The sequence below is a fragment of the Crocodylus porosus genome, unplaced genomic scaffold, assembly GCF_001723895.1.
Source record: "Crocodylus porosus isolate Cpor-Errol unplaced genomic scaffold, CroPor_comp1, whole genome shotgun sequence".
Taxonomy (NCBI): domain Eukaryota; kingdom Metazoa; phylum Chordata; order Crocodylia; family Crocodylidae; genus Crocodylus; species Crocodylus porosus.
In genome coordinates this window covers 196,777,676-196,804,423 of record NW_017728886.1, presented here as the reverse complement: position 1 = coordinate 196,804,423, position 26,748 = coordinate 196,777,676, and the positions used below count along the sequence as shown (strand labels likewise).

At 42.7% G+C, this 26,748-nt stretch overlaps 1 protein-coding gene across 1 annotated transcript in view; it reads left to right on the top strand.

The window, feature by feature from the left end:
- PRKDC (protein kinase, DNA-activated, catalytic polypeptide) overlaps positions 1 to 26,748 on the top strand; it is a 131,690-nt gene that overhangs the window by 87,776 nt on the left and 17,166 nt on the right. Inside the window, exons 68-79 of the mRNA XM_019542262.1 lie at positions 1,005 to 1,116; positions 3,370 to 3,559; positions 4,877 to 5,051; positions 5,164 to 5,354; positions 8,006 to 8,186; positions 8,853 to 9,013; positions 10,419 to 10,630; positions 14,552 to 14,639; positions 16,917 to 17,060; positions 24,149 to 24,353; positions 25,391 to 25,458; positions 25,827 to 26,047. Coding sequence (XP_019397807.1) covers positions 1,005 to 1,116; positions 3,370 to 3,559; positions 4,877 to 5,051; positions 5,164 to 5,354; positions 8,006 to 8,186; positions 8,853 to 9,013; positions 10,419 to 10,630; positions 14,552 to 14,639; positions 16,917 to 17,060; positions 24,149 to 24,353; positions 25,391 to 25,458; positions 25,827 to 26,047 — 1,948 coding nt within the window. The remainder of the gene's footprint in view (positions 1 to 1,004; positions 1,117 to 3,369; positions 3,560 to 4,876; positions 5,052 to 5,163; positions 5,355 to 8,005; positions 8,187 to 8,852; positions 9,014 to 10,418; positions 10,631 to 14,551; positions 14,640 to 16,916; positions 17,061 to 24,148; positions 24,354 to 25,390; positions 25,459 to 25,826; positions 26,048 to 26,748) is intronic.

Genomic DNA, 26,748 nt, shown 5'->3' with positions numbered 1-26,748 from the left:
AATGGACTCCCAAGGGAGGTGGTGCTCTCCCCTATCCTGGGGGTCTTCAAGAGGAGGTTAGATAAGCATCTGGCTGGGGTCATCTGAAGCTAGCACTCTTTCCTGCCTGTGCAGGGGGTCAGACTTGATGATCTATTGAGGTCCCTTCCGACCCTAACATCTATGAATTACTAATGCAAAGGACCACAAGTCAGTAATTACCCTTTTTCTCTTTTGAAAACTAGTTATAGTTGTATAAGATAGATTTGAGAATACTTTAGATTACTTTTTATGAGGTCATCTACTATACCTCATCTGTTTTATTAAGTTCAGTAAAATAGACTGCATGTTCATAAAAATAATAATAACCTCTTCATAATTTTACAATATTAGTTTTAGGTTAGTAATAGCTAGCTTAGTAAAGGCCCACAGACAGATCTTATGTTCTTTCAGTATCTGCCATTGTGGATGTGAAATATAAAGCTAACTGTGCATTATCCACTTAGTACTAAAATGTAATTAATAGTTGCAGTATATGTTCTACATTATTCCTATAGGGAATACTGGTAGTAGTAGTCATTCTTTTCTTATGAAAATTATGATATCTCTAGTTTCCTTAATCTGTTGCATTTTGGGTGTAGAAACAACTTCAAAATACTATGCTAAACACCAGAGTACTACAGTATGCTGAAGCTGCAGGGGGTGGGGAGCAGTGGCCAGTCTTGGAGCAGCCACATGCGGAGTGTGGATGACGGTGGCAGCCGCTGTGTGGAAGCTTCCCCCTCCCTATCTGGGGGAGCAGAGGGGGAATCTTAAAAACTGCTGGATTTTTGAGAACTCCAGATTGCTGATACTCAGATTTAAGAGGTTATACTGTAGAAGTCTGTAAATATGAATGCATTGTTTATAGAAAGCTATGTATTTAGCCTCTGCTTGCCACTAATTTGTAAAAATCAGGGTGGGAACTTCCACTTTCACATTGCTTGAATTTAGCCTTTTTAAAAAGTATCTTTAATTGATTTTAGGTAACTTAGCTTCTCAAGCTTCCCTTAAGAGACTTCTCAGAATTTGGACAAGCAGATATCCAGATGCTAAAATGGACCCTATGAACATCTGGGATGATATCATTACAAACCGGTAAGATGAGAAGTTTCTTTGTTAACTGCAGCTCTACATGTCTGTTGAGCTTGCCCCGCTGTGTGTTTTATGTTGTTTGTAGAAGTAAGTGTTTTGCACGTAGCACTTGAGTGACTTTCAAATATTGTCATGTCGTGCCTTTCAGGTGGAACATGCTGTTTTCATGTTGCTAACCAGTGAGGAGAGAGAGAGGGCAAATGTGTGGGTGGATGGATCAGCACTGTATGCAGTTAGCAGATTTGACTAGTAGTAGAAAGGCAACATTATTTGCTGTATATCAGTGACTAGATATGCTATTGGGAAATAGGAGCTGTAAGTGAACCTGGTCTAATTCTGACCCCTTATGCATGTTGAAGACTACTTGGATGGTGGGTTACATGTAGTTCAGTGGGATAACTGATATGGTAAACTTACTTGGCAGGAACTTGTTTGTGTAGGTATGTTCTATGTAAAAATTAAAAAAAACCCCAACAACTATAACTTGAAACTTCTTCTGTGCTGCACTTTCTAGAAATGACTGGCTTTCAGGAGACTTTCCTGGTCTAGTTCTTAAGAAGATAAAATACTTTCCAAACCTGCAAGTTCTCTTTTTCTCCCCACGCTATTTCTCCACATTACCTCCTTTCTCTCAGTGCAGCTCCACATCATTCTCTGTTGCTCACATGACATCTCCCTCAGTGAACTCCTCTATATTTGTGCATCATCTCTTCTGTGTCCCCACAGGTTTGGTGGGGGGGGGCAGAGGGATGGGAGGGGAGAGGGAGGTTGAGGTGATGCAGGCACTAAGGTGCACAGTTGACAGCCCAGAGTTTGCAAGTTTGAGGCCATAGCAGAAGTGTTCACAGTATGACCCTGTCAGATTCCAGTGAATCTGCAAATTTTGCTAAATACTTTGTCACAAGGACAAAAAAGAAAGAAGCGGGCTTGGGAGCATCTGGGCAGCTAAGATGTTAACCGTTCTGCAAAGCTGTTAACTTTTGGTTGGACATTAACCAAAGTACATTTTAGCTTATAGGAAAGTAGGACTGGAAGGGACCTCACAAGGTCATCTAGTCTAGCCTCTTGCTCAAGGCAGGATCAAACCATCTCGGTCAAGTATCTTGTCTAACCTCCTCTTGATAATTTCTAAGGATGGAGAATGCACAATTTCTCTAAGTAGTATATTCCAGTGCTTGACCACCCTCATAGTCATATTGTTCCTCCTAATCTCCAACCTAAATTTCTTCTGCTGCAGCTTGAGCCCTTTGCTACTAGTTCTGTCCTATGTGACCATAGGAAAAAGGCCATTGCCATCTTCTCTGTAGTTGCCCTCCAGGCATTTTTGAAGACTGTTATCAAATCTCCCTCAGTCTCTTCCTCTGGACTAAATAACCCTAAAATTTCTCATAAGTTTGATCTACCCTTGTTTATTACCTTTTGAAAGTCCCATAACCTACAGACTTTGGAGAATTACAAATCTGATAAAAGCTTGTTGTGGACTAGAAAGATACCTATTCATTTCATCTCGTCTTAAATTACACTGTCAGGCTTCTTGAGACTGGGACTGCTTTCTGTTTGTGCAGCATCAAGTGCAAGTGAAGACTGACACCCTTCCTCGCCTTGAATAAGTCTGCCTTGGAGGAAGTCCTGTCAAATTACATAAGAATTTGAGGAGTAAGGAGGTCTTACTATGAGTTAGTGTATTGGTGGGGCCAAAGTTAGTGTATTGGTGGGGCCAAACTTTGACTGGGGTCTTTGAGCACAGCTGGAATATAAATTTTAAAGGATGCCTATACAAATCTAAAGTTTGTTTTTGGGTCTAGGAGTGACATGTAGCATAGTCTGGCACTTAGATTTCATAAACCATTTTACATTTTATGGAGGCATTAGAGTTAGGCGTGAAGGCTTGTCTCAGTAAATTTGGGATTGAAGTTATATAAAAACAGTGCAAAAGTAGAGGCATTTTCTAGTACCTAAATTCCATTATATAGAGTTAGGTTCTCCAGCCAGGTGCAGTGTTCAAAGTAAAAGTGACACATCATTCCAAAATCCCTGACCACCTAGTTGGGTCACTTTAACCATGGTTACAACTGTTCAGATGCATAGAATATGCCTACTTCTTCCTCAAGGAGCACAATTCCATCAGGTACTGACTGAAATTATTCATTTGTGTTTGCCAGTGGAAAGAATGGCAGCACTGAATTATACATCTGTGTTTCCTGTTCAGTGTATGTGGAAGTAACTTGTATTCCCTTTCACCATTCTACTGTGTAGGTGTTTCTTTCTTGACAAAATTCAGGAGAAACTTCTTAATGTCCAAGCTGATGACAGTATGGAGGTGGTTGGAGCAGGAGACATTGGTGACAAAATGGAGGTGGATCAGCAAGAAGACAGCATTCACTCAGTGATTAGAAGCTGCAAATTCAACATGAAAATGAAGATGATAGATAGTGCCCGAAAGCAGGTGACTCTTCGTGGCCTAATTGTGTTTTCTATGATTTTCTCATGAATCAGATAGATCTGGAAACATGCTGTTAATTGTCCCAAGATTGCCCAGATGGCATAGGAATTTGTTCCCACGAAGCATTTTTGAATGCATGGGGAGGTCTGATTCTTTCTGTGTGAACTAATAGATGACTTAATTAAAAACACTTAAATGTGTAATTTTTGGAACTGTGCCTAAAGGCTCGTTTTTGCTCTTTAGATGATATGATGTTTTTCAGAATAAATAGATTAAGAGTATAGCTATGAGTAGGATGTTTTGAATAAAACTGTTGTGATTGATCATAATTCAAAGCTGCTTATTTTTATATATTTAGTCTCGTGATTTATTGCAGGCATGTACAAGTCAGCTTTCTATATAAAGTGCTACAGACCAAATTCAGATTGAACCAGCTCGCCTTACCTTGTCCCACTCGACACCAATCAGCCACACCTTTTCTCGTTGGATGCTAATAGATACTGTGACCAGCATTTATCTAAAGTCTGCAACTAAATAACCTGTTTTTAGAACATTCAAAAACTACTGTTGAGCTCACTGAATGTCATACTCCATATATATGGAAGTCAGACGACTTATTAATAGTTTAAGTGATTTAGAAGCCTAATTTTTAACACCACATCTCAAAAATTTGTCCATGTATTTTGAATAGGGTCTGTCAGTTAAAATGAAGGGAATGAGAATTCTGCGTTAAAATAGAGCTGAGGGTTCCCAGCTTGGAACAAGTCCAGTAACATTAAAAATTATTTCCATTATAATATGGAATGCTTCTATTGTATCTTAGTTCACCCTATCAAATTTAGGTACTGTAGATAGAGATTGAGAGAGAGAGTTTTTCCTTCGTATGCTACAATACACATATAAACGCAATATGGTTTTAAAGGGTTAGGCGAAACTGAGAATAAGGTTTTGATTTAATTCTGTTTATTATAGACCTAGTTCCTCAAAGCACTTGAACACATTTAAATGCTTTGTTGAATTGGGCCACATGGCAGATTAAAATTACTGATTGGTGTTTGTATTGGTGGATGACTGATAATTATTTGATACAAATAGAATAAAACCTCTTCTGTCCATCAACTTTTAGATCAGTTTCCTCCCCTCCCCCTCCCATATCTTCATTGGTATAAGTTTGTTTTTCATATATAAGCTGTTCAGCAGTGGAACCCTTCCACATTTTGCATACATTTAGGAGTCTTTTCTATTGATTTGATTTTTTTTTTTTTTATACCCTTCTACAATGTGTTACCAAAAAACTATCACCTTGATCTATTCATATAGAACATCTTTGCAGTTGCTAAGAAGCTTCTGAAGGATCTGCAGAGGGAATCTAAAACCAGAGACAGCTGGCTAGTGAGATGGAACCACAGCTATTGCCGTGTCAGCCACAGTTCCTGTCAGAGCCAGAGTAGCCCTCAAAAAATACTCACAGTGTTGAAAACTGTCTCCTTACTGGGTAATGCATTATCTAGTAGGACCAGAAGCCATGCTATGGGTTCTGTTCTTTTTTTTTTCATGGGCATCTATTTCACTGCCAAGTTGTTAATTTTACGATTGCGTTCCAACAGATAAGAATGTGCCTGACCACCTGAGCAAGAGCATAGAGGTCTTGCGTAATCAAAATCTTCTCCTGGGTACCACTTACCGCATTATGGCTGTCGCTCTTAGCAAGGATCCACGGTGTCTTGAGGAACTCGAGGAAGATAAAGTTAGAAAAGTCTCAATGCTTTCTGGAGAGAAGCCTGACAGTCCAGAAAAGGTGAAGGAAACTCCTTCCTTTTTTCAAGTTCTTCAGTGCTGTGGATAATGTTACGTTTCTTAAGTCAGTTGAGCACATGTTGGTTATTACAGTAAACCCACACTAATGCTTGTGTTGGTTTCTCAGTGCACTACAGCTGTGAACAGTTCCTGTTAGCCTGACCTCTAGCCACACACCCTTACCCTTGGATAGCCCGTGTACTTGGGAGAGGCATTGTTCCTCTGCAGGTCTTGCAGGAGAGGAAAATCCATTTCCTTATCTCTTGTTGAGTTAAAAATCCTGCATAGAGCTTCAATTCTGCTGTGACCACATCCTCCCAAGCTGCTCCTTTACTGGCATGTCTTTACAGAGTAGGGAAAGCAGTGTAGCTGAAAGCATGCATGTGTACAGAGACATCTACACTGGGAGCAGAAACCTGCCGGACAGGTAGGTGCAGGAATGCTGCCCTTGGATATCTGTCAGGCAAAGCTAGCCAATGAAGGTAGTTGTTTTTTGATATTAGTATAGCTGTCTAAATCATTTTAGCTATTGATTATAGTTGAGAGAGTACCATTAAAAGGAACTCCTTTGCCTTAATTAAGGAGTACAACATCTCCTTGAGTGTCCTTCCAGCCTTATTTCTCTATGAAACAGACCCTACCAATGTCTTCAATGCATATGTAATTGTTTGAGATGCCCTGAAAGTGAAGTTCCATCTGTCTGAGGGATTCAAGTGAAAACTTCAGCTGCAACTCTTGATTTATCTCCACTGATCTTGATAGATGCCTTTGATCAGGGGTCTTGGGGAATAACTACAGCTAGAACATTCCCTCTGTTACGTGTTGCCTTAGGAGCTGGTGCTATCTGTAAACAAATTGTATCAGTACAACAAGGCTGAATATTAAGTCAGATTATTGCCTTTTATAGATACCAAAGAAAAGCCAAAGTGTGATATAGAAAGGAAAGGGCCTGACAGTAGCCCTAAAATTTCTGTGAAATAAGTACTTAACTCTCAGGCCATGCTACAGGGTTTTTGTCTGACTTGCTCTACTGAAATGAGAAGCAGCATTCTTTATAATAGATGTTTGGGAGGTGAGCTGGAGGTCTGTTCTTCATCGCCTTATACTATGATCCCTGTTGGATAACAAAAATTACGAAAGGTTAGACATTTGCAAGAAAGCTGGGTGCTGCAGGGAGAGGAGTCTGTGCCTTACTGTTCTGTTTACTTGGTGTCGCTGTTTAACCAGTGTTCCTACACTGATGCCTTTTTTGGTGGCATGCTGAGATACCACAGTTCTTTCTGTAAAAGTAAGGGCATTAATAGGTAATGCCTTAAAGTTAGAGCCCTGATCAAAATCCAGTTTCCATATTGTGCTTCTGTCTACCAAAAATTCAGTCTAGCTGTGCTGGCTATCATCTCTCTCACTGATGCATGGTATTTCTGCATTGCCTGGGGTTGCTGTCACATGGATGGTACATTCCAAACAAGTGACTGCATTGGTGGTAGCTGAAGGACTTGATAGACCTATGATGCTTTTGTAAGTGCTTTGATTTCTGTTTGTTTACTTGTATCATAATAGAAGCATCTATAACCGCCCTGAACCTCCCTTTTCATAACTGGCAAAGCGACAACAGGTATAAAAATTAAGTTAAAAACTAGAACTGGGCATGGTCTTTTAAAACTAAAACAAAACCCTATCTGTTTCAGGCACAGTTGTTTTCATATGAACTGTTTTCAAGTAGTCTAATAAGCAAATTTGCTGGTTTGGAGGCTGTGGATTTAAAGGACGTGTCTATTCTCTACTCCTTCTAATAGCTAGGCCAGTCTAGTAGCTAAGCAAAAACAACAACGTGTGATTGGTGTGTGCAGTTAGCCAACATGACTCAAGTTTCAGATACTGAACACGAGGGATGCGTGAAGTGGGCTGTATTAGATTCAGATTCGGATTTGGCCAGAATCGGGGACGGTGATTTGATTAGTTGATTTGGATCATTGTCCTCAGTTGGATTCGGCCGAATCCAAATCTGAAGATTTGATGCTGATTTGGAGAATCATCAATTCGGCCATAGACACAGCTTTAAATGTTTTTCCTACATACCTCAAGGTACCAGGCAAAGCTGATGAATGCTGCATAGTGGGACGGATGGAGTGTACCACAGGAGCATGAGGTGGGGAGCCCACCTCACGCTTAGCAGCGAAACCAGAAGTGGACTGGAAATATTTCCAGGTCTGCTGCCGACTGCACTAGGGAGTCCCCCACACTTCTGTGGGATGCTCCATCCACCCCACCATTGCAGCATTCACAAGTTGGCTGGTACTTTGAGGTATGTGGAAAAAATATTTAAAGCTGTGTCTATATCCAAATCACCAAATCACTCTAAATCTCTTTGAATAGATTTGGAGGATTCTGATTTGATTTGCAGAAATTAAAGCATCTCCTGATTCAATTTGTTGATTCGGCCACCAAATCAGACTGAATCTCTGCCGAATCGAATCGGGGACTGAAGCTTTGCACAGCCTTATTGAACACTTGGAACCAAGAACCTTTCCTCATGAAATATTGATAAAAAGCTAAATTTAATGAATAACTTCTGCATGACTAATTTGCTGAGCTCTAGAGAATCGCAGAGTATTACTGCTAATGTGATTTCCACTTTTGGTTGAATTTCAGGTGATTGGAAGTCTGAACAAGCGGGCTTTCCAGTACTTCACCAATGCAGTGAGGAAGGCTGAAGAAGAAATGCAGTCTTGTACCATGGAGCATGTAGACCTGACTGGAGTGATAGATGCTTACATGACTTTGGTTGATTTCTGTGACAAGCACCTACGTAAAGAGGAAGAAGGCTTATCTGGTGATCAGAAATTACATACATCTTACAGGAACTCCCAAGGAAACAATCAGATGCCAAAGAACAGTCCAAATGCCTGCAAAGGCTAGAGCTGGGTAGCTGAAAATGTTATGTAGTGTTAGCAGGGAAAGAACACCTGTTGATTGAATGTCCCTAAAATACATTTCCTTTCATGCTACTTGTGAGATGACAGCAGGGCTTGAATTTAAATTGAAATATTTTATCTTTAATTTAGATGATATTTACATCCTTTTCTTTTTTTTTTTTAAATAATTTTTTTAACCATCTTTCCTGGCTTCAACGTTGATGAGTCATGAGGTTTCCATCTTACTTGTGGGATAATTATCCAGGAGATGCTCTTCTTGTTCCGTCCCGGACTGCAACAGTGCTGTATTTAAAAATGGGCAAGATATTAGTGGTGATGCAGCCTCCTGATAAAAGCTAATCCTAGTGACCCAAGGATACATGTGTTGCTGGTGCATGCAGTGCAAACAGATCTTGCAATGGGAACTAGAACAAAGTGAAAATAAAAAATTGTTAAAATCCCCTACAGAGCACTGAAAATATGTACTGTGCTCAAGAGTAAATAAAGATCAATGTTTTAAATGATCAAAGACATGAAACAAATGATGGCGATTCTGATAATTTTTGTTTAATGTCTCCTGGCAGATATTGGTGCAGTGGATCTGCAGACATTCCCAGCTATTGTAGTGGAGAAGATGATAAAAGCTTTAAAATTGAATTCCAGGGAAGCCAGGCTAAAATTTCCCAGGCTGCTGCAAATAATAGAGAGGTATCCGGCAGAGACCCTAAGTCTAATGGCACGAGAGGTTAGTTGCTTCCGTTTCAAGAGCAGGAAATTGTATTGTAAATAAAGTTAAGGTGAGTTTGATGACAGAGGCGGCTAGCAGATGTTAAGCGTGGGCAGACTGGCAAGTCTTGCTCAAATAAATTGAAGATATTTTACCATGCTGCTTAGAGCAAGGCAGAACAACAGATCGTTACTGTATCCAATTTATTATATGAGCAGAATCTTTTCACTTAAATAGAATTGTGGTCTGCTATGTAATTTTGGGTACTAGTTTTATGGCACGTTTCAATGTATTTTGTGCTGAGTCACCTGTGGAATGTATCAGTGGAGATATAAGATTAGTTATGTACATTCATACTTCTATTGGCAGAACTTGTTGCATGCAGCAATGCCTCCTTCCATTCTCTGGGTGCCAGCCATTCATTACCCCTCTGTTTACCCCATGACAGGGACTTTATACCCTCCCTCGTAATGGCATCCCCCTTCCTTCCTCCATGGTCAAAGCTTTTTGTCCTCGTATTCCACATCAGGATTTTCCTGTGCCCTACCACTTCCCACTCTTCCACATGCCCAGGATTCTGCATCCCCTATTCCCTTCTTACTGCTTCTGTGTTCACTTTCCTTTATTTTCAACGCCCCTTTCCTGTTAGATACTGACGCTAGTACATACAGAGTGGAAGACAGTACTGAACTGAAGACAGACCAGAAAGGTGTCAGGGAGACAGGAATGCAGCTTGGTTTCCTCCAGAAACTGAGAATATACTTGTGGAAAATGAGGTTGGAAGAATTGTAGCAGTAATGACTGACACATTAAGACAGCAAGTGAAGTCTTGTCTAGCAGACAGACTCCACAGGAACCACATGCACATGTTGGGACATTTTTTTTCTCTTTTGTCCTGGAAGGTAGGACTGGAATGTCCTCCTTCGACACCAAGGTCAGTGCTTTGCAGGCAGTGGCATTGCATAGTTCTGATCATTTATGTTTGTAGTAGAATATATTAAGGTTATGGGTATACTAATCAATGAGCAAGTCTTGGCAGATCCTTGATTTCATCTTGCTTGGTTTTCATATTCTCATTAAAATTAATAGGATTGGGGTGGCTAATGCTTTCCCTGAAATTTTGAAGATGGTTAGAAGTGGTGTGCAGGTTTTGCATCCTGACAAACAAATGTAATGCAATTGAGTCTCGGATCTCACCTTGCTTGCCCAGTAAACCATAACGTTTTTGCAAAGGAAAATGTTAACAAGCAGTAGAAGTGAATCCTTTGGCAGGGGATGTTCTGTGCAATCTGTTGTACTCTCGCTTTCCATGCGTTTCTGCCTGCTGTGTTGGGACAAAGAGCAGTTTTTTGTTTTGTTTGTTTTTGCTTATGTACAAGAAATGAGGAATAAATGTTGAAGATGTGAACCATGTATTTTGCAGATTTCTACAGTTCCCTGCTGGCAGTTCATTGGTTGGATTAGCCAGATGATGGCAGTACTTGACAAAGATGAAGCAGTAGCTGTGCACCGCACTGTTGAAGAGATTGCAGATAACTATCCTCAAGCAATTATATTTCCTTTTATGATCAGCAGTGAAAATTATTCCTTCAAAGACACTGCAATTGGCCATAAAAACAAGGAATTTGTAACAAGGTGGGCTTTTAAATCCCAATAATAATTTATAGATTTTTTTTTTTTTTTTTTTTTTTTTTTTTTTACAGAAAGTTATACTTTGCAAACAACATAGTATGTACTATGCTTAGTTACAGGGAAAGCATAGAAAAACTAGTAAGTAAACCAACTTTACTAGTAATGTCTAAGCTTAAGCACCCACATGTGCTATCCTATTTGGCACTTATTGTGATAGTGCATGTTAATATAAGAGTAACAATAAATGCCTCAATTTATTTTAGAGGTGCTGAGCATCTACCATTCTTGATCTACCATGCTTCTTGAAAAAAATAAAACAAAAAAAATGTATTTGCCTTTTACCTGCTCTCAACAATATGTTGTTTCAGATAGATGAAACTACTGCAGATCTGTTATATGTAGTTTCAGATGTAACAGATCTTTTCATTGTAAGTTGACCTTTTTCCATCAAAAAGAACCATTAAAATGACAGTTGGCTTATATACAGTGTTGACCTATGATTGGAATGATATGACATTAATGTTTGGGGTAGGTCACTCTGTGTGGCACTCTTGAGGACCAACATTACGCAGTCATGTACGCCTCTGCCCTTAAGTGTGCTGCACAGGGTTATTTACTCCACTACCACCATATTGGAGCAGATGACCTTGTGTTGGCTGGCTCTTAAGAGTGCCATACATAGTCATCTGCCCCATTGTGGTGGTTGCTTGAGAAGTGCTCTGGTTCCTGGGGATCTACTGTATTTCACGGTATATAATTCGAGGTTTGAAGCCCAATTTTTAACTTTTAAAATTCAACCTTCATTTATACGCTGTATTACCATCCCCTACAAGTGGCACTGGGCTCAGCATTCAGCTGGCAAAGCCCATGTAGTGCCGCTTGCTGGGGATGGGATGGGATGAGGCTGCACCAGCCGAGCACCAAGCCCAGCACCACTCACAGGGGACCTTCCAAGCAGCACTGTCTGGAGCATGTCAGCCGAACCTGGCCCTAGCCCGGGCCCTGTCCCCTGCGAGTGGTGCCCAGCTCAGCATTTGGCTGGCAGAGCCAGGCTCAGCACTTAGCCCTGCACACAGCAGACAAGGCCAGGCTTAGCTGGTGGGGCTCCATCCTCTGCGAGCCTGGTGCCGCTTGCAGGGGACAGGGCTGGGCTCAGTACTCGGCAGTGCTGCTTGCAGCAGACGGTGCTGGGCTCGGTGCTCAGCTGGCGTGGCCCATGCAGCACTGCTCACAGGGGATGGGACCAAACCAGCCAAACTCCGAGCCCAGCTCCAATTTATACATGGTGCCAATGAAAATCCTAACTTCCCTAATTTTTAAACTGGGGTCAAACTAAACACTGTGAAATAAGTTATCTCTGTGGTCTGTTCTATTGGAGTGGGAGGCAGGCTGGGTAGAAGTGCAGAAGTGGTAAGACTGTGGTGTCAGATTCAGACTTTTAGACCCCTGGCTCTGCTACAGGAAGTAAATAGTGTTGTGTTCCCAACTCTGGGGCTGGTCACCACTAGCGCCACAGAGGTAGGAAACTATGTAGTTGGATACACTTCAAAAGTGTGGGTGCCTTTGAACATCTTTTGTTATTTGGAAAAGACAAGTGATCCTGAAAATTTCTAATACTAAACTAAAAAAAAAATGGCTGAACTTAAAATATTCTAAAAGACAGCATATTATGTTCTTCCAGAACCCAAATTAGCTGAAGGTATTTTGGTCATGTTTTTAAAGTCAAATGTGAGCTGAGTATGTGCACAACAGCAATGGAAACAAACGCCACTTTCCCATTCACGGTGTCTCTTAAATAATTAGGAAAATTTGGCATTCAAACTTCTGAAACCAGGACTAATTGTATTTTTTTTTCACTCCACTTGTCCTATGAAATTTGAATCCAGGACTGCAGTTCAAATCTGGCTTTTAATACAGGTCTTTCACTCTATTTAAACTTGCAGCTTCCATTGAGCTAAACATTTTTGAGATATGGTGAACCATGGGCAGAATTTCTCTGGCACAGAGGATACTTTTTAATTTTAGTGTATTTAACTCTCTGGATCGTTTCTTCGCTTATTTGATTCTCCTGTGTGTTTTTGCAGTGCAGGGACTTAAGTTATTGGCAAATATGGGGGGCAGGGAGGGGGATTCTAAAATGTTCCTGAAAACAGGAGGTTGACTTCTAAGCAAAGTTGACTTGCAAATGCGGCAATATGGTAAAATCCTAGAGTGAGACAGAGGTTGATAGTCTAGAGGCATAGTTATGCAACAGAATAATTTTTAAGCCAGATTTTACGCCATAGTAAATTTACTCTAGTAAAGAGTAGATGTACAATCAGTCCTCAAGTTAGATGGTCTGGGGTAGCCCATGTTACTGCACCTAACCACCAGGTGCTTTCAGCTGTAAACCCCTCCAGAAAACGGTGCTTTACTTTTAAACTTGATGCATTCCCACACTGAGCCCAGCACACGCCCAGAAGGGCAGCGTGTTGCTTCAACCTGGCTTTTTGGTGCTTTTATCTAATAGCTGATTGAAGCAGCCAATCTTTATAGATGCTGCAGAGCCGGGTTGAAGTAACGCACTGCTTTTTCCAGTAAAGCATGCCTTTTTTGTTTGGTTTTCTTAACGTCTGCAAGCAGCTAAGGTGATGGGAGCAAAACCATGAAATGAAGCTGACTAAGGAAGCAGACACATGACAGTCTATCTGGTTACTTTCCTGTGTAATAAATACACTGTAGACTTGCCAAGGGGGTAATTTGACCTTGATTTGAATGAATGACCATGGAATAAGGCTGTATGTCTGCTCTGATTTTTACATGGAAAAAGCCGTTTTGTTTAAAATGCATGCTATCCTTAAACATCCAAAAAGAGCATGGAATTTCTTTTTTGGAGCTGAATGCATTTTTATAGTTCAAGACATACTACTTATCTCTGCAGACTCCCTATTAACCCTTCATTCTCCACTTTCTATCACCAAGAGGGAAAAATCTAGTTTAGGTGTTGACTACAATATTTGAAGACAGTGTAACTTCAGCTTTTGAAATCTGTCAAGTCCTGGCAAAACTAATTCTTGTGAGTGTCCTCTGTCATGTTTTCAACCTTGTTCATGTTTTTACATTTCAGTGTAAGCCATTTAAATTGTACAAATGGAAGTAGCTCTTTGCCCATGGTTTCCAACAGGAAAGGCCAATTAAGTATGCCTACTCATTTATGAAGGGAATAATCTGCTCTCTGTTCTTCCCACCTCACCAACAATACAGGTTATATTAATACTAGTCAGAGAATACACTGCTATTCACACCTCCTTTTGTAGCTTGTTACATTTTTCCTCCAAAAGTCTTGCTCCTAATAGCAGCCTTGAAAGAGACGGGACTTAGTTTCAGGTTTGCTAACCACACCGTACTGATAGTAGGTAAGGTGGACTAGAATAACTAATTGCTAGCTCTATACCAGGCAATTTTCTGATCTTCAAACAATCCCACTATATGCAGCGCAAAATACATGTCTTAGTTTTGAAACAAGAAGGCAAAGCCTCTTGTGCTTCTCACAGTTAATGACTGTTGCCCAGTTGTGTGGCATGTGTGGGTGTGAATGCCTATTGTTTTTCCTGAGTTTTCAGTACAAAAAGTTACTCCCACCCCCCAGACCTCTTTTTCCTCCCCAGCAATTTTGAGCTGCTATTTTCATAGCAGACACTTGGCAAATACCAAGCAAAAGCAAGCAATGCAGAGAATTGGGCAACTTAGTGCTTTAGCAGCCATGCAGTGGTCCATCCCACTGCTGCTACTAAGCAGCCCTGTGTGAAAGTATTTCTATCCGTCCATGAGTTGTGTAGAATACTGTTTGTCCAAACCTTGAGTGTAGGAGAGGATCTGGACCACTTGACTGAGAATATGCTGATGGCAGTTTTTGTGGGACTGTTCTGTTGATTTTCTTTACAGGATAAAAAGTAAATTGGACAGAGGAGGAGTGATTCAAGATTTTGTTCAGGCTCTGGAACAGCTTTCAAACCCTGAGATGCTCTTCAAGGTATAACAGAATCATGTTCTGTTGGCAATTTGCACCAGCTCCTATAGTTTCCTCCTTCACACTTTCTAGCCAACACCCTTTCCTTCCTTTGTCTTAGCCAGTCTAGCTGATCTTCTAGGCTAGGTACAGACAGTCAAAAAGCCTGAGGCTGAATCGATGTAGTCTTTGCAGGTTAGTCTAAGCTGCACAAATTAAATTGAAACAGAAGTGAACCTACAAATTTACCTTTGATTCAGGAAATGCAGCCATGTGCCTGCAGTGGCTCAGGCCACAAGCGGGAGGGTGCTAGAGCTGTGTTCAGTTTCTCTTCCTGCTGCCCCCAAGGTCTCTAGAATTTGCGGTCCAGACTTGCAACAGCAGGACTCTGCAGGGTTGCTCAGCACTTCCTCTTCCTGCTTCCACGTGCCTCTAGGATTTGTAGCCTGCAGTTGGAGCCAGCAGTAAGTTTGAGCAGGGGAAGGGGTGTTTAACCTCCCTAGCCCCAGACCCCAGCAGAGGTTTGCTGGGGGGGGAGGGGCAGTGCTTCCCTCTCCCCCCCCTTGCAGACTGGGCTGCATCTCCAGATGGGTTTGCCTCCCTGTCAGCCAGCCCTCACTGCTTCAGCTAGGGAGGAGAGGGCTAGGGCTAGGGCTAGCTCTGCTGTCTGTCACAGGCAACACAGCACAGCCCAGGGCTGGAAAGCATGCTGGGATGCTGGGGGTTTGATTTAACTTGAACCAGGAAAGATGCTAAGTGGCAAAGCATAACATAGGGTGAAACACTGGCATAATCATTGTTTAGATTGCCTCTGTTTTTATGCACCTTTCCTTACCCTTTTAGACTATAAATTCTTTTGGGCAGGGACTCTCACTTTATATTTGCATATCTGGCCCAATGGGCCAGGACCTAGGTTGATGCATAATTGCTATTGCAGTAACCCGACAAATGAGGGAGTAGGACAGAGGTGGGAAAAATATGGCCATGGGCTGCAGCCCACAGGGCTCCTAAGAAATTTAGAAAATTAATATTTATCTGCCCTTGGTTCCTGTAAAAAATGATAGGAACCAAGGGCAGTAGGACCCAGGGGAAGCCCGGCAGGCTCCCACAACAGGAGGGCCTGCCCAACCCCGCCCCCCACAGCCAGAAGACCCAGCAGAGGCTTCTGGCCTGGGAGCACATGGCTGCCCCGGCAGCGCCGGAACCTCAGGTAAGGGGGAAGGGCAGGGGAGGACCCCGGACAGGGGAGGAGCTCGGGGAAAAGTGGCCTGGGAAAAATCTGAGTGTGGGGGGGCGGTGGGGAAGCGGCCCCATGCTCACCCCATGCCTGACGCCCTGTGCTGCAGCTGCTTGCAGCCTGCCTGGGGCTGCCTGTGCCTGCTTCAGGCAGCCCCGTGCAGGCTGCAAGTGGCTGCAGCAGGGAGCACCAGCCACGGGGTGGGGGAGGGGCCACTTTTCCCTGGGCTCCTTCTCAGCATGGAGGAAAGCAGCCCTCCCCTGCCCAGTGTCCACTGCCCCATGCTGCAGCTGCTCGCAGCCCATGCTGGGCTGTCAGGAGCAGGCACAGGCAGCCCTTCGTGGGCTGTGAGCGACTGCAGCACAGGGTGGACGAGGGGCCGCTTTTCCCTGCACTCAGCATCAGCTTCTTCCTTCCCGGTGAGCAGGGGGTTGGGGCTGTGCGCTGCCTCCTGCCTGTACTGCGGGGCTGGGGGCACTGGGTGTGAGTGGGCACAGGAGCCAGCGGGAACATGGAGCCCACTCCGGTGTCCCGGGGCCAGTGCCAGTGGGGCCCAGAGCAGGGTGGCATGAGTGCGGGATCCCAGCCAGCAGGGACTTTATGAAGCTGGGCCAGCTCCCCCCTCCTTGTTGGTGCAGCCCAGTCTGGCTCCACAGACCCCTGCCGGCCTGGGCCCTGCTTTGGGCCCCACCAATACTGGCCCTGGGACATTGGTCCCAAGACATTGATTGGGACATTGGTCCCAAGATGGTGTCCAGGGGGCAGGGCACCTGTCAAGGGGCAGGGCTACCCATGCAGCCCTCAACAGCCTGCCAAAGCTGGGTAAGCAGCTCTCCACCAGAAATAATTGCCCGCCCCTGGAGTAGGAGCAGCATTTTATTTAAAAAAAAAAAAAAAAATCACTCCTCTGGCTCTCGAATTGCTTACAAATGTCCAAGACCTTTGTATTTACTAAGTCACATCAATAGCAAATATAATAAGTCTAAGATATCTGATTTGATTTATTGGAGAGAATCCAAAAAACATTGTCTTTCATATTTACTTGCTTTTTTCTGTATTTGCAGGATTGGGTTGATGCTGTGAGAAATGAGTTGGGAAAAGCTCAGAAAAATAAGGCCAAGCTTAAAGAAATGTATGAAGTAATGTATGGGAGCCTAGGAAACTTGCAGGCTTCAGGTCTTGGATTGTTCAGAAGGAGGTTTATTCAGGTACATCTAAAATCTCAACTCAGTGACACTGAATAGTATTGATGTGTTTTGGGAGGGGAGAGGAGGCTCCTGAAAAATTGAAAAGGAAAACGTGTGGACTAGATAATCTTGTCTGATCATACAGCCCTAATCAGATGAATGATTGAGTGAGGTGTTCAGGACCGGTCCTTTAATTATACTGCAGATGTGGTATGTTTGGACTGCATGCAGTTTGATTGCTACTTCCTGACTTGTCCACAAAGCAGTGTGTGCCCACTGAGAATTATATGTGCATTTGTTCAGTCATCCCTGCTTCTACTTCCTTCGCATTTTATATGTGAATGTATTTGCCTCTGTTTACACCCAGGGCTTTCTATTTATGCAGTCATGTGGAGCTTGACTTTCTTCCACCTAGGTGCCTTAGATTAAGTCCTGTAGAGAGATCCAAGCTAAGTTCTTGACCACGTGGGCAATTAGCGATCATCATTCACCATCCGGCGCAGGGTGTCCAAGGAGGGTCGATTTCAATGAGTTAAGGAGATTAGTCAGTGAGGCACTGAGGTCCCGGAGGGGAGGGGAGTTGGGAGTCCAAGACAAGTGGTTGTTCCTTAAGGAGATGATCCTCCGAGCCCAAGGGGTGACAGTCCCAATGTGAATCAAAGGGGGCAAGAATGCTCAAAAGCCCCCCTGGTTTACCAAAGGCATTCAGGAACGTCTGAAAGCTAAAAAAAGGGTGTATACCCGGTGGAAGGGAGGGGCCATCACCAAGGACGATTATACCTCCATTGCTCGAGACTGTAGGGGGGGGGCTGTTAGGAAGGCTAAAGGTGGACACGGAACTAGGACTAGTGACCCAGATCAAAGATAACAAGAAGTCCTTTTTTAAATACATAGGGAGTAAAAGGAAGGCACCAGGTAACATGGGGCCTCTGCAGGACACCCACCCCATGGACTCAGGAGAGGCACAGCCAGGCTTAGGGTCAGGGAACTTCTGGTGGGGCTGGATGTGTTTATATCAGCATGTCCAGATGATCTCCACCCCAGGGTGCTGAGGGAATTGGCAGAGGTCATTGCAGGACCTCTGGCACGGCTTTACAAGCACTCATGGTGCTCTGGTGAGGTACCAAAGGACTGGAAAAGGGCCAATGTAGTCCCCATTTTCAAAAAGGGGAGGAAGGAGGACCCGGGAAACTATAGGCCCATTAGTCTTACCTCGGTCCTGGGGATGCTCTTTGAGAGAATTATCCAGGTGCACATCTGCGAGGGGCCAGCAGGGGAGATTATGCTTAGGGGCAACCGACATGGGTTCATTAGGGGCAGGTCCTGTCAGACCAACATGGTGGCCTTCTATGACCAGGTAACAAAATCCTTAGACATAGCTGTTGCGGTGGACACAGTCTTTCTGGACTTTAGGAAGGCCTTCGATGCTGTCTCTCACCCCATTCTCATTAAAAAATTAGGCGACGATGCCTACACAGTGAGATGGGTGGCAAATTGGCTGGAGGGCTGCTCCTAGAGAGTGGTGGTGGACGGGTCATTTTCAACCTGGAGGGATGGGGCAGCGGGGGTCCTCAGGCCCGCACTGTTCAACATCTTCATCAGCAACTTGGACAAGGGGGTGAAAAGCACCTTATGCAAATTTGCAGATGACACTAAGATGTGGGGAGAGGTGGGCATGCTAGAAGGGAGGGACAGGCTACAACTAGATCTGGACAGGTTGCAGGGGTGGGTGGATGAGAACAGGATGGGATTCAATACTGACAAGTGCAAGGTATTGCACCTGGGGAGGAAGAACCAGCAGCATACCTACAGGCTGGGGAACTCCCTTCTCATCAGCACAGAGGCAGAAAAGGATCTTGGAGTCACTATTGATTCCCAGATGAACATGGGCTGACAATGTGAGACTGCATCTTGTCATGCATCCACAGATGCATCACAAGCAGGTCCAAGGAGGTGATCCTCCCCCTCTGTGCGGCACTGGTCAGGCTGCAGTTGGAGTACTGCGTCCAGTTCTGGGCGCCGCACTTCAAGAGGGATGTGGACAGCATCGAGAGGGTCCAGAGGAGGGCCACTCGCATGATATGGGGACAGCAGGGCAGGCCCTATGATGTGAGGCTATGGGACCTGAACCTGTTCAGCCTCCACAAGAGAAGGCTAAGAGGCGATCTGGTGGCTGTCTATAAACTTACCAGGGGGACCAGCAGGGAAACAGGGAGTCCCTCTTCCCCCAAACACTACTGGGAGTAACTACGAATAACGGCCACAAGAGAGAGTAGGTTCAGGCTAGATATCAGGAGGCACTACTTCAGAGTCAGGGCAGCTAGGATCTGGAACCAACTTCCAAGGGAAGTGCTGCTCGCTCCTACCCTGGGGGTCTTCAAAAGGAGGCTAGACAGCCACCTAGCCAGGGTCATTTGACCCCAGCATCCTTTCCTGCCCATGGCAGGGGGTTGGACTTGAGGATCTGCTCGGGTCCCTTCTGAACCTGCCAACTATGAAACTATAAGCCGCAGCAGCAGAAAACTCAGCATAGGCTAATTGCTTCTGCTGTCTGGGAGGCATCTGGGAGGGACAAGGCCTGGTTTAGAGCATGGGCTGCATAGCCAAGGATGTGTTGTAAATCTAGTATACTGCTCCTTGTGATATAAGAATGCAGCCACAGAAGGTGCCAAACAACAAGGAACAACTTTTTATGGTTTCTATTATAGGCTAATTATCATAATGGGGTGGGAAGGAGAGAGTGGCTAGGGACTAGTTCTTGAGGGAGATGGGGAGAAGGGATACATCAGTGTTCCTTTCATATGCTTCAAATTACTGTGACAATTGTGGAATAAAACTAAAATTTCAGGGCATTAAATTCTGTAAATTCTCTGCCACCTTCGGCTACCACACTCTAGAAACATTTCAAAATACAACTTCACGCCGTTCAGATATCGCACGATATACAGAACAGGGCAGGACACTTAAAGAATCACTTAACATTGGCTACTTTGTGAGCCACAGCAGTATCTTAGATCAAATTAAAATATTAGCTCTAATTGTGTACAAGATCACTTGACCTGGGAATTCCACTGGAGTTTACCTTGTCAGATAATATTTTGTGCCCTCCCGGGATGTCAAGTTCAGCAAGGCTCAGTCTCCGAAAACCAGGGAAATTGAATTAAAGTAAATGCTAACTCCGCCGTAACTCATCTGCTTTTGGGTGATGCCAGTAAAACAGATTCGTGCTCTGGGCTGTACATGATACCTATGTTTGCCCTACAGATTATTACTTTTACTGCATAAAAACACTACCACGTGGCAAAATCTCCAGCCCCTGTACTCTAAGATACAGGATGCCATTGACTTATACTTTCAGTTACCAGACTGCTCTCATTTCCCACAATGATTGGCAGTCCCCATGGCACACTGCACCTCAGCTTGCACAGCCCATTCAAGACATTCCCAGTAGCTGTTACCAGGTGAGGGAGGGGTAGAGTTAAGGTTATTTCAAGTGATTTGCTTTGATACCTCTTAGAGGTTGGAGTTTGCTGAACTAGCATGTTCTGAAACATCTTATTGACCCTCATGATTTTGTTAGTGTAAAGGAAGGGAAAAAATCCTCTGTGTTTATATTCCATTTAATGTTGGATATACTGATTTTTCAGCACTGTGCTTTTAAAGAGCCACTTTAATTCTGGTGGGAACTTGAAGATTAATTTTTTAGTAGCTGTGGAAACAGCAATTAGTACCTAAGCCAAGTCCTCTCTCGCACATTTTATATAAATGATCACTTATACTGTAAACTCCTAAGAACTAAAACCTGTAATTATACTTGTCTACAAAGCATGTCTATGATAGGAATAAAGCAAGTTGTTATGGGCAACTGCTGTGATTCCAGAATTCAACATGAGACATCTGCCTGTTATAATGTAGTATTTGCAAAAATTGCTGTATTGTATACTGACCTCTCATCTTGTCAGGGTGGATAAAATATATCTTTAAACAAAATGTTGATTTAAATTTAAAATCCATGTTTTTAAACAGGCTTATTTGAAAAGAAAAGGTATTTAAATTAAACATGAAACTGACAATCCATATTAAGCTCTAAACTTATTATTTATCAATCATCAAAATTAAATGAAAAATAATATTCATATGTTGCATTTTGTTGGTATTTTTTTAATTGGAAGCATTGAACTGGAGGCAGCAACTAGCTGAACACTTATAATCAGGGTCTGAAATGAATGAACCACCTTTTGACAGCTGGCGTCTCTTCTGCAAGGTCAGAGAGAATGATTGTCTTTATTCATTTTAGTTCAGTTCAATAAACTTGAGAATCTGAAGGAAATTGGGAGTTAAAATCAGGAAGGCTGGTTTTCAAGTAATCCAATCTACAAATTAAAACAAAGCATAACAGGCTGAAGTATACTAGTTTTAAAATACTGAAGGACAGGTTGATCAGTCAGTTCAAATAACTAACTGTAGGTGAGACTTTCTTTGTTGAATAAATCAATTCATTTTTAAGTGCAAAACCTGATTTGATAAACTTTACTTATGTATCCAGCACAGTTAATGTATTTTAATCAGTTAGTAAAAATCTTAAATTGCTAGCTTTCTGCATTTTTCCATCTAAATAATGAATGAAAAAATACTCATGGTAAATAAAAATGTAATATGGTACAATCTAAAATATTTCAATCAAAAATAATTTGAATAAATACATGTACTGCATGTTAGGCTAGATAACTTGTTAAACATGTGAATAGTACCTGTCATCCTCTTGCTAGCTAGTAAAAAAAAAAAAAAAAAAAAAAGTAGTACCAGATTCAATGTAAACAGTTGCGTTTAATTGCTACTTAGCGTGCTGTAATGATTATTAGCGAGAATCATCCTTTCATGAGGAAAATAAATGTAAAGTACAAGTGCAAAACAAGTTGAAAATATATTAAATATATAAAGGTTTTATGCATGCTGATTGATATCTGATGATCACTAATCCTTATGACAAAACCTGCCATTGTTAGTAATTCAGTGAAAAATATTAATCTGTCTGAGATCACTGCCCTCACGAGGGAAGGAAAAGTCAGTCAGTTTATTGCCTGAAAACATCTAATATTAGCAATTTAACCAAAGGGGAAAGTTACTTTTATAAAACTTCAAATCATTTGCAAATAGCTGTAGCTAAGACACATTAAAACAATTACTTGAAACTGTATTACACATTGAGTTATATAAGAGTGAGTGAACTTGGATGCTGCAATTTTAATTTGTGATGATGATAGATGAAGCTAGGTACATCAATTGAGGCAGTGCAGTTACTGTCCTACACTTTTTAGTAATTGATTTATCTCAATTAGAATTCATTCCAAAATTATCCTGCTTATGGGGCTGTTTTACAGGTGTAAGTATTATTTTGCTTTTCAGTTGCATCTAAATTCTTGAGGGCAATTTAGAGTACACCCTCTCAGTTTTATAAATAGTTGAATTGTCCTTGTGTAACAATATATCTATTGTAAAAGGTTGAGAAGGAAGAAGACGGTAGCTGATATCTTCAAATGAGAAAGCATAACATTTCTGATTAGCTCTTACTTCTCAGGAATAAGTAGTTTATTGATATCTTTGGGTAGGTAGGGGGCAAAGTTGTGGATGTCCCTGCTGATATCAGGTGGTGGTGTCAGTAGAGAGGAGTAAAGGAAAGAAGCCATGCTGGTTGTTGCATTCCACGTAACAGGAAAAAGAATTACAGAACCAAATCAATAGAGGGGGAAAATGGGGATCAAAGACTAGTTAGTTCAGAGGTGAGTGTGCATGCATGCACATGGAAAGTCATATTGCAGTTGTAGGTATTTGTGATTCAATAAATGTGCGCTGATCAGGAGCTAGAGAGCTGATGCTCTGTAAGGGCGGTGGAAATTTTTTCTCCTACTACATGGACACAGTCCCTTATAAAGCGCTGTAGCAAAATGTTGTTTCCATGCTATATTTTAGCATAAAAATGGTTCTGCTGTACAGTGCTGTCGGGGAATAGGGCCCCAAGGTCACGGTGGGCCGAGCGGTTCGGAACGAACAGGCGGGATTAGCGGCGAGGAGTCTGAGCGGTACAGGACTCGTGCGGTTTCGAAACAAATGGATTTTATTTACTTACGCTTCTGGAGTGTAGGCAGAAGGCTTGCTTGTTCAGTTACAGTATAAACAACGAGAGGGGTCTGTTGGTCCACGGGGTTCTTGAGCCGAGCCCTTGCTTTCTAGCCCAGGAGGCTAGGTGCGGCTGCCCGACTCAATAGTCCCAGGACTGGTCAACAGCTCATAAAAGGGACAGACAAACAACGAAACTGTAATGAAATGAAAGTCCAACGTGGACGAAAATGGGTTGAGAATGATGCCGAGGTCGATTGAGAGCGATGCCAAGGTCGGTGCCAGAGTGATGTGATAATGCCGTGGTCGGTGATCGATGCAGGTTGGGTCGGTCAAATCGTGGTCGGTGTCAAAGCCAGAAGGAGGTTTGGTAACGAAGGAATCAGTACAGAGATGAAGAGGAACAAGCGCGAAACCACAGCCGTGAGGAGACCAGTGGAGCTCTGGTAGCAGCCAGGGCTCTAGGCCTAAAGGCTCTCCTGAGGAGCAGTCCCTGCAATAGCAGCCTCTGCTCTCTCAGGTCGGGTCTGGTCTCCTCCCTGGGCGGGGTCTCACAAGCCTTAAATATAATTTAGGTGGCCAATCAGGTTGCGTTGTTCACAGAAATTTCTAGTCCGATGATATCATATAGTTGGCAGAACTGAGCATGCGCGTTGTTACAAACTAGGTCAGGTTTGATAGACAAGCCCTAAGGTTGTGCAGGGGGCACATGCTGGGCACCCTGGTGATTTTCCACTGGCTCGGCTTGTCTGCGCGTGTTCAAACTTAACCCTGTGTTACCCAATATACACTCAGAATTAGGCCCGGACAAGTGTGATCTTGCTGGTGTGAAGAGAATTTCTAATTAGCTGATAAACTTTCTGAAAGAGGCACCATCTTTTTACTGCATGTTTTTTGCACATTGCCTAGCATACCAGTGCCTAGTCCATGATGGCTTCTAGGCACTGCAGTAATACAAATAACATTGACTCCTATTTGTAAATCAACTTCAGGCTTATGGGAAGGAGTTTGACACTCAGTTTGGGAAAGGAGGTTCAAAACTGTTAGATATGAAGGACAACGAATTCTGCAAGATTGTAAATGCTCTTCTTGCAAAAATGAGAGACGGCCAGAAAGAACCTGGAAATCTGAGAGAATATTCACCTTGGCTGAGCGAGTTTAAAGCTGAATTCCGGAGGAATGAACTGGAGATCCCTGGTATGTTCTCTGTACAGCACTAAGGGTGGTGAGCTCTCGTATAGAAGTACTTACTACAGGTTTCCCTCACTTTATGCGGGTTCTGTATGTGCAAATTCGCTCTTATGTAATAAACTTTTTTATACCAAAAATTCATTATATGCAAGGTAAATTCACTCTTACGCAACCAGCGTGGTGGAAGCCCGCAGTCAGCCACTTTGTGCAGTGCACTGTGGGAGTGACGCACACCAAAATATAGTCTCTTCTGTGGATCTGTGCTCCTTGCTCATTGTCTGCACCACGTGTTTTTGTAGTTGCCATCCCCATTGTGATAGTGCCCTGTGCTTGTGTGTACTGTCTGCTGTTGGTGAGTACCAAAATTGTCTTGAAAAAGTGGGAGAAATGAGTCTGGGCATCAGTACAGTCGAGATCTTCGACTGTATCCCTATTTGTTACATTATAAAATGGGTTCCCTTTATACAAATTTGAGTTACGTGCTGTTTTCCAGGAACACGGGTACAGCATAAAGCGAAGGAAACCTGTATGCAGTTCTGTTCCTCTTAGCTGAAAGTGTCCTATCCTTTTGGTATTTATTTTCTCCATCAGGGTGCTACATCCTGCCTTCACAGGGAGACTGACTAGATAATCTCAAGCTACCATGATTCTGGTTTCTGGCTAGATATCCCGTAGCTTTTACTGTGATCTTTAAATGTCTTTTTTTTTTAAGTTTTAACTTTTATGTAGTTTCTTGATCCCAGCAGTTTTGCAATAAAAATCTATGGAATGTATTTGCATTCCAGTCTGAATAAGGTCTGTCCTCCATAATAAATAAGGCTTCCAAATATAACAGCTGAAAAATAATGCTTATATGTAAAAAGCAGAAAATAGCATACTATTATTTTGCTTAAATATCAGGTTTAAAGCACAATATTCTGTTAACTTTAATATGGCATAATATTGGGCAAAATAGTCTATCATTAAATATACTCTGTTTAGAGACTCTGTTTAAATGAAAATGATTTGTTTTATTTTTTCTTTCTTTTCCCTCCCTTCCCCAGGTCAGTATGATGCTAAAGGGAAACCATTGCCAGAATACCATGCAAAAATATCAGGATTTGATGAACGAGTACGTAAACAAGTTTGAGGCCAAAATCCCTTTGGTTTCTAGTGCAAAATTATGGTTCAGCATAGTGTTTTGGGTGTGAGCTACCTGGTACAGGGAAGAAGTTGCTGAGGTTGTATTTGACAGTGAACAGAGATTTTTTCTGATTGATTAAAGGACTGACATAATGTTATTTCTTATACATTGATGATTAGTTTCCACATGAAACTCTGCTTTAATTTGTGAAGCTAAAGCTATCTGGTGGTGCAACAGCAGTATGATCAGGCTTCCCCAGAACACAAGAGTCCTGCAGTTCTAAGCAGTAACCACGATGATACAATTGTGTATGTTGCTCCCGTGCCATAGTGGTTTGCTTTTTGTCTCCTTCCAAGATCAAAGTAATGGAGTCCCTGAGGAAACCAAAGCGTATAATCATCCGAGGCAGTGATGAACGGGAGTATCCCTTCCTTGTCAAAGGTGGTGAAGATCTCCGTCAGGACCAGCGCATAGAGCAGCTCTTTGATGTTATGAATATTATCCTTTCCCAAGATGCTTCCTGTAGCCAAAGGAATATGCAGATAAAAACCTACCAAGTCATACCCATGACAACCAGGTAGGAATTTGGATAGAGAGCCTTATGTCAAAAGTCACGTAAGTTCCTTCTGCTGGGAAATGGAATTTTGATGTATTAACATGGATTCTACTTTTTTCTTCTTTTTCATTTTGCTTCTGGTTCTGAAAAATTTGCTTTATGAAACCAAAGACTTAGACATTTAGACTGTTACTGCTGAATTTTTATGAATTCAACTTTTGCTGGTGGTTATTTTTGCGTGTGTTTGTGCTTGTAGTAAAGTTCTTACCCAGAGAACATGGATTAGAAGCTAGGACCCTCCTGTCCCTCATGAGAGTGCTAATTGCAGGCTTAGTCATGTTTGCTCTCTTTCTGGCTTAGTGATTGTTGCATCTTTTCGTTAAGTGGCGGAGCTTCAGCAGCCAAAGTGGAGAGTGCCCCTTGTCCAGAACAGCTGGTTAGAATATTCTCTTGGGAGAAATGGGTTTGAGTTTCTCAGGCTGGGCTGGGCACATGTCTCCCTTTTGCTACCACTAAACCAGTATTTCTCAGCTTTTTTACACTTGAGATGCCCCCATTAGACTCGGGACACCCCTCAAAATTTCATAGATTTCAGAGACATTAGGGCTGGAAGGGACTTCGGAAGATCAAGTCCAGCCCCCCGCCCAAAGGGCAGGAAGTCAGCTAGCGTCATAGGATCCCAGCAAGATAAGCATCTAATTTGCTCTTGAAGGTGTTCAATG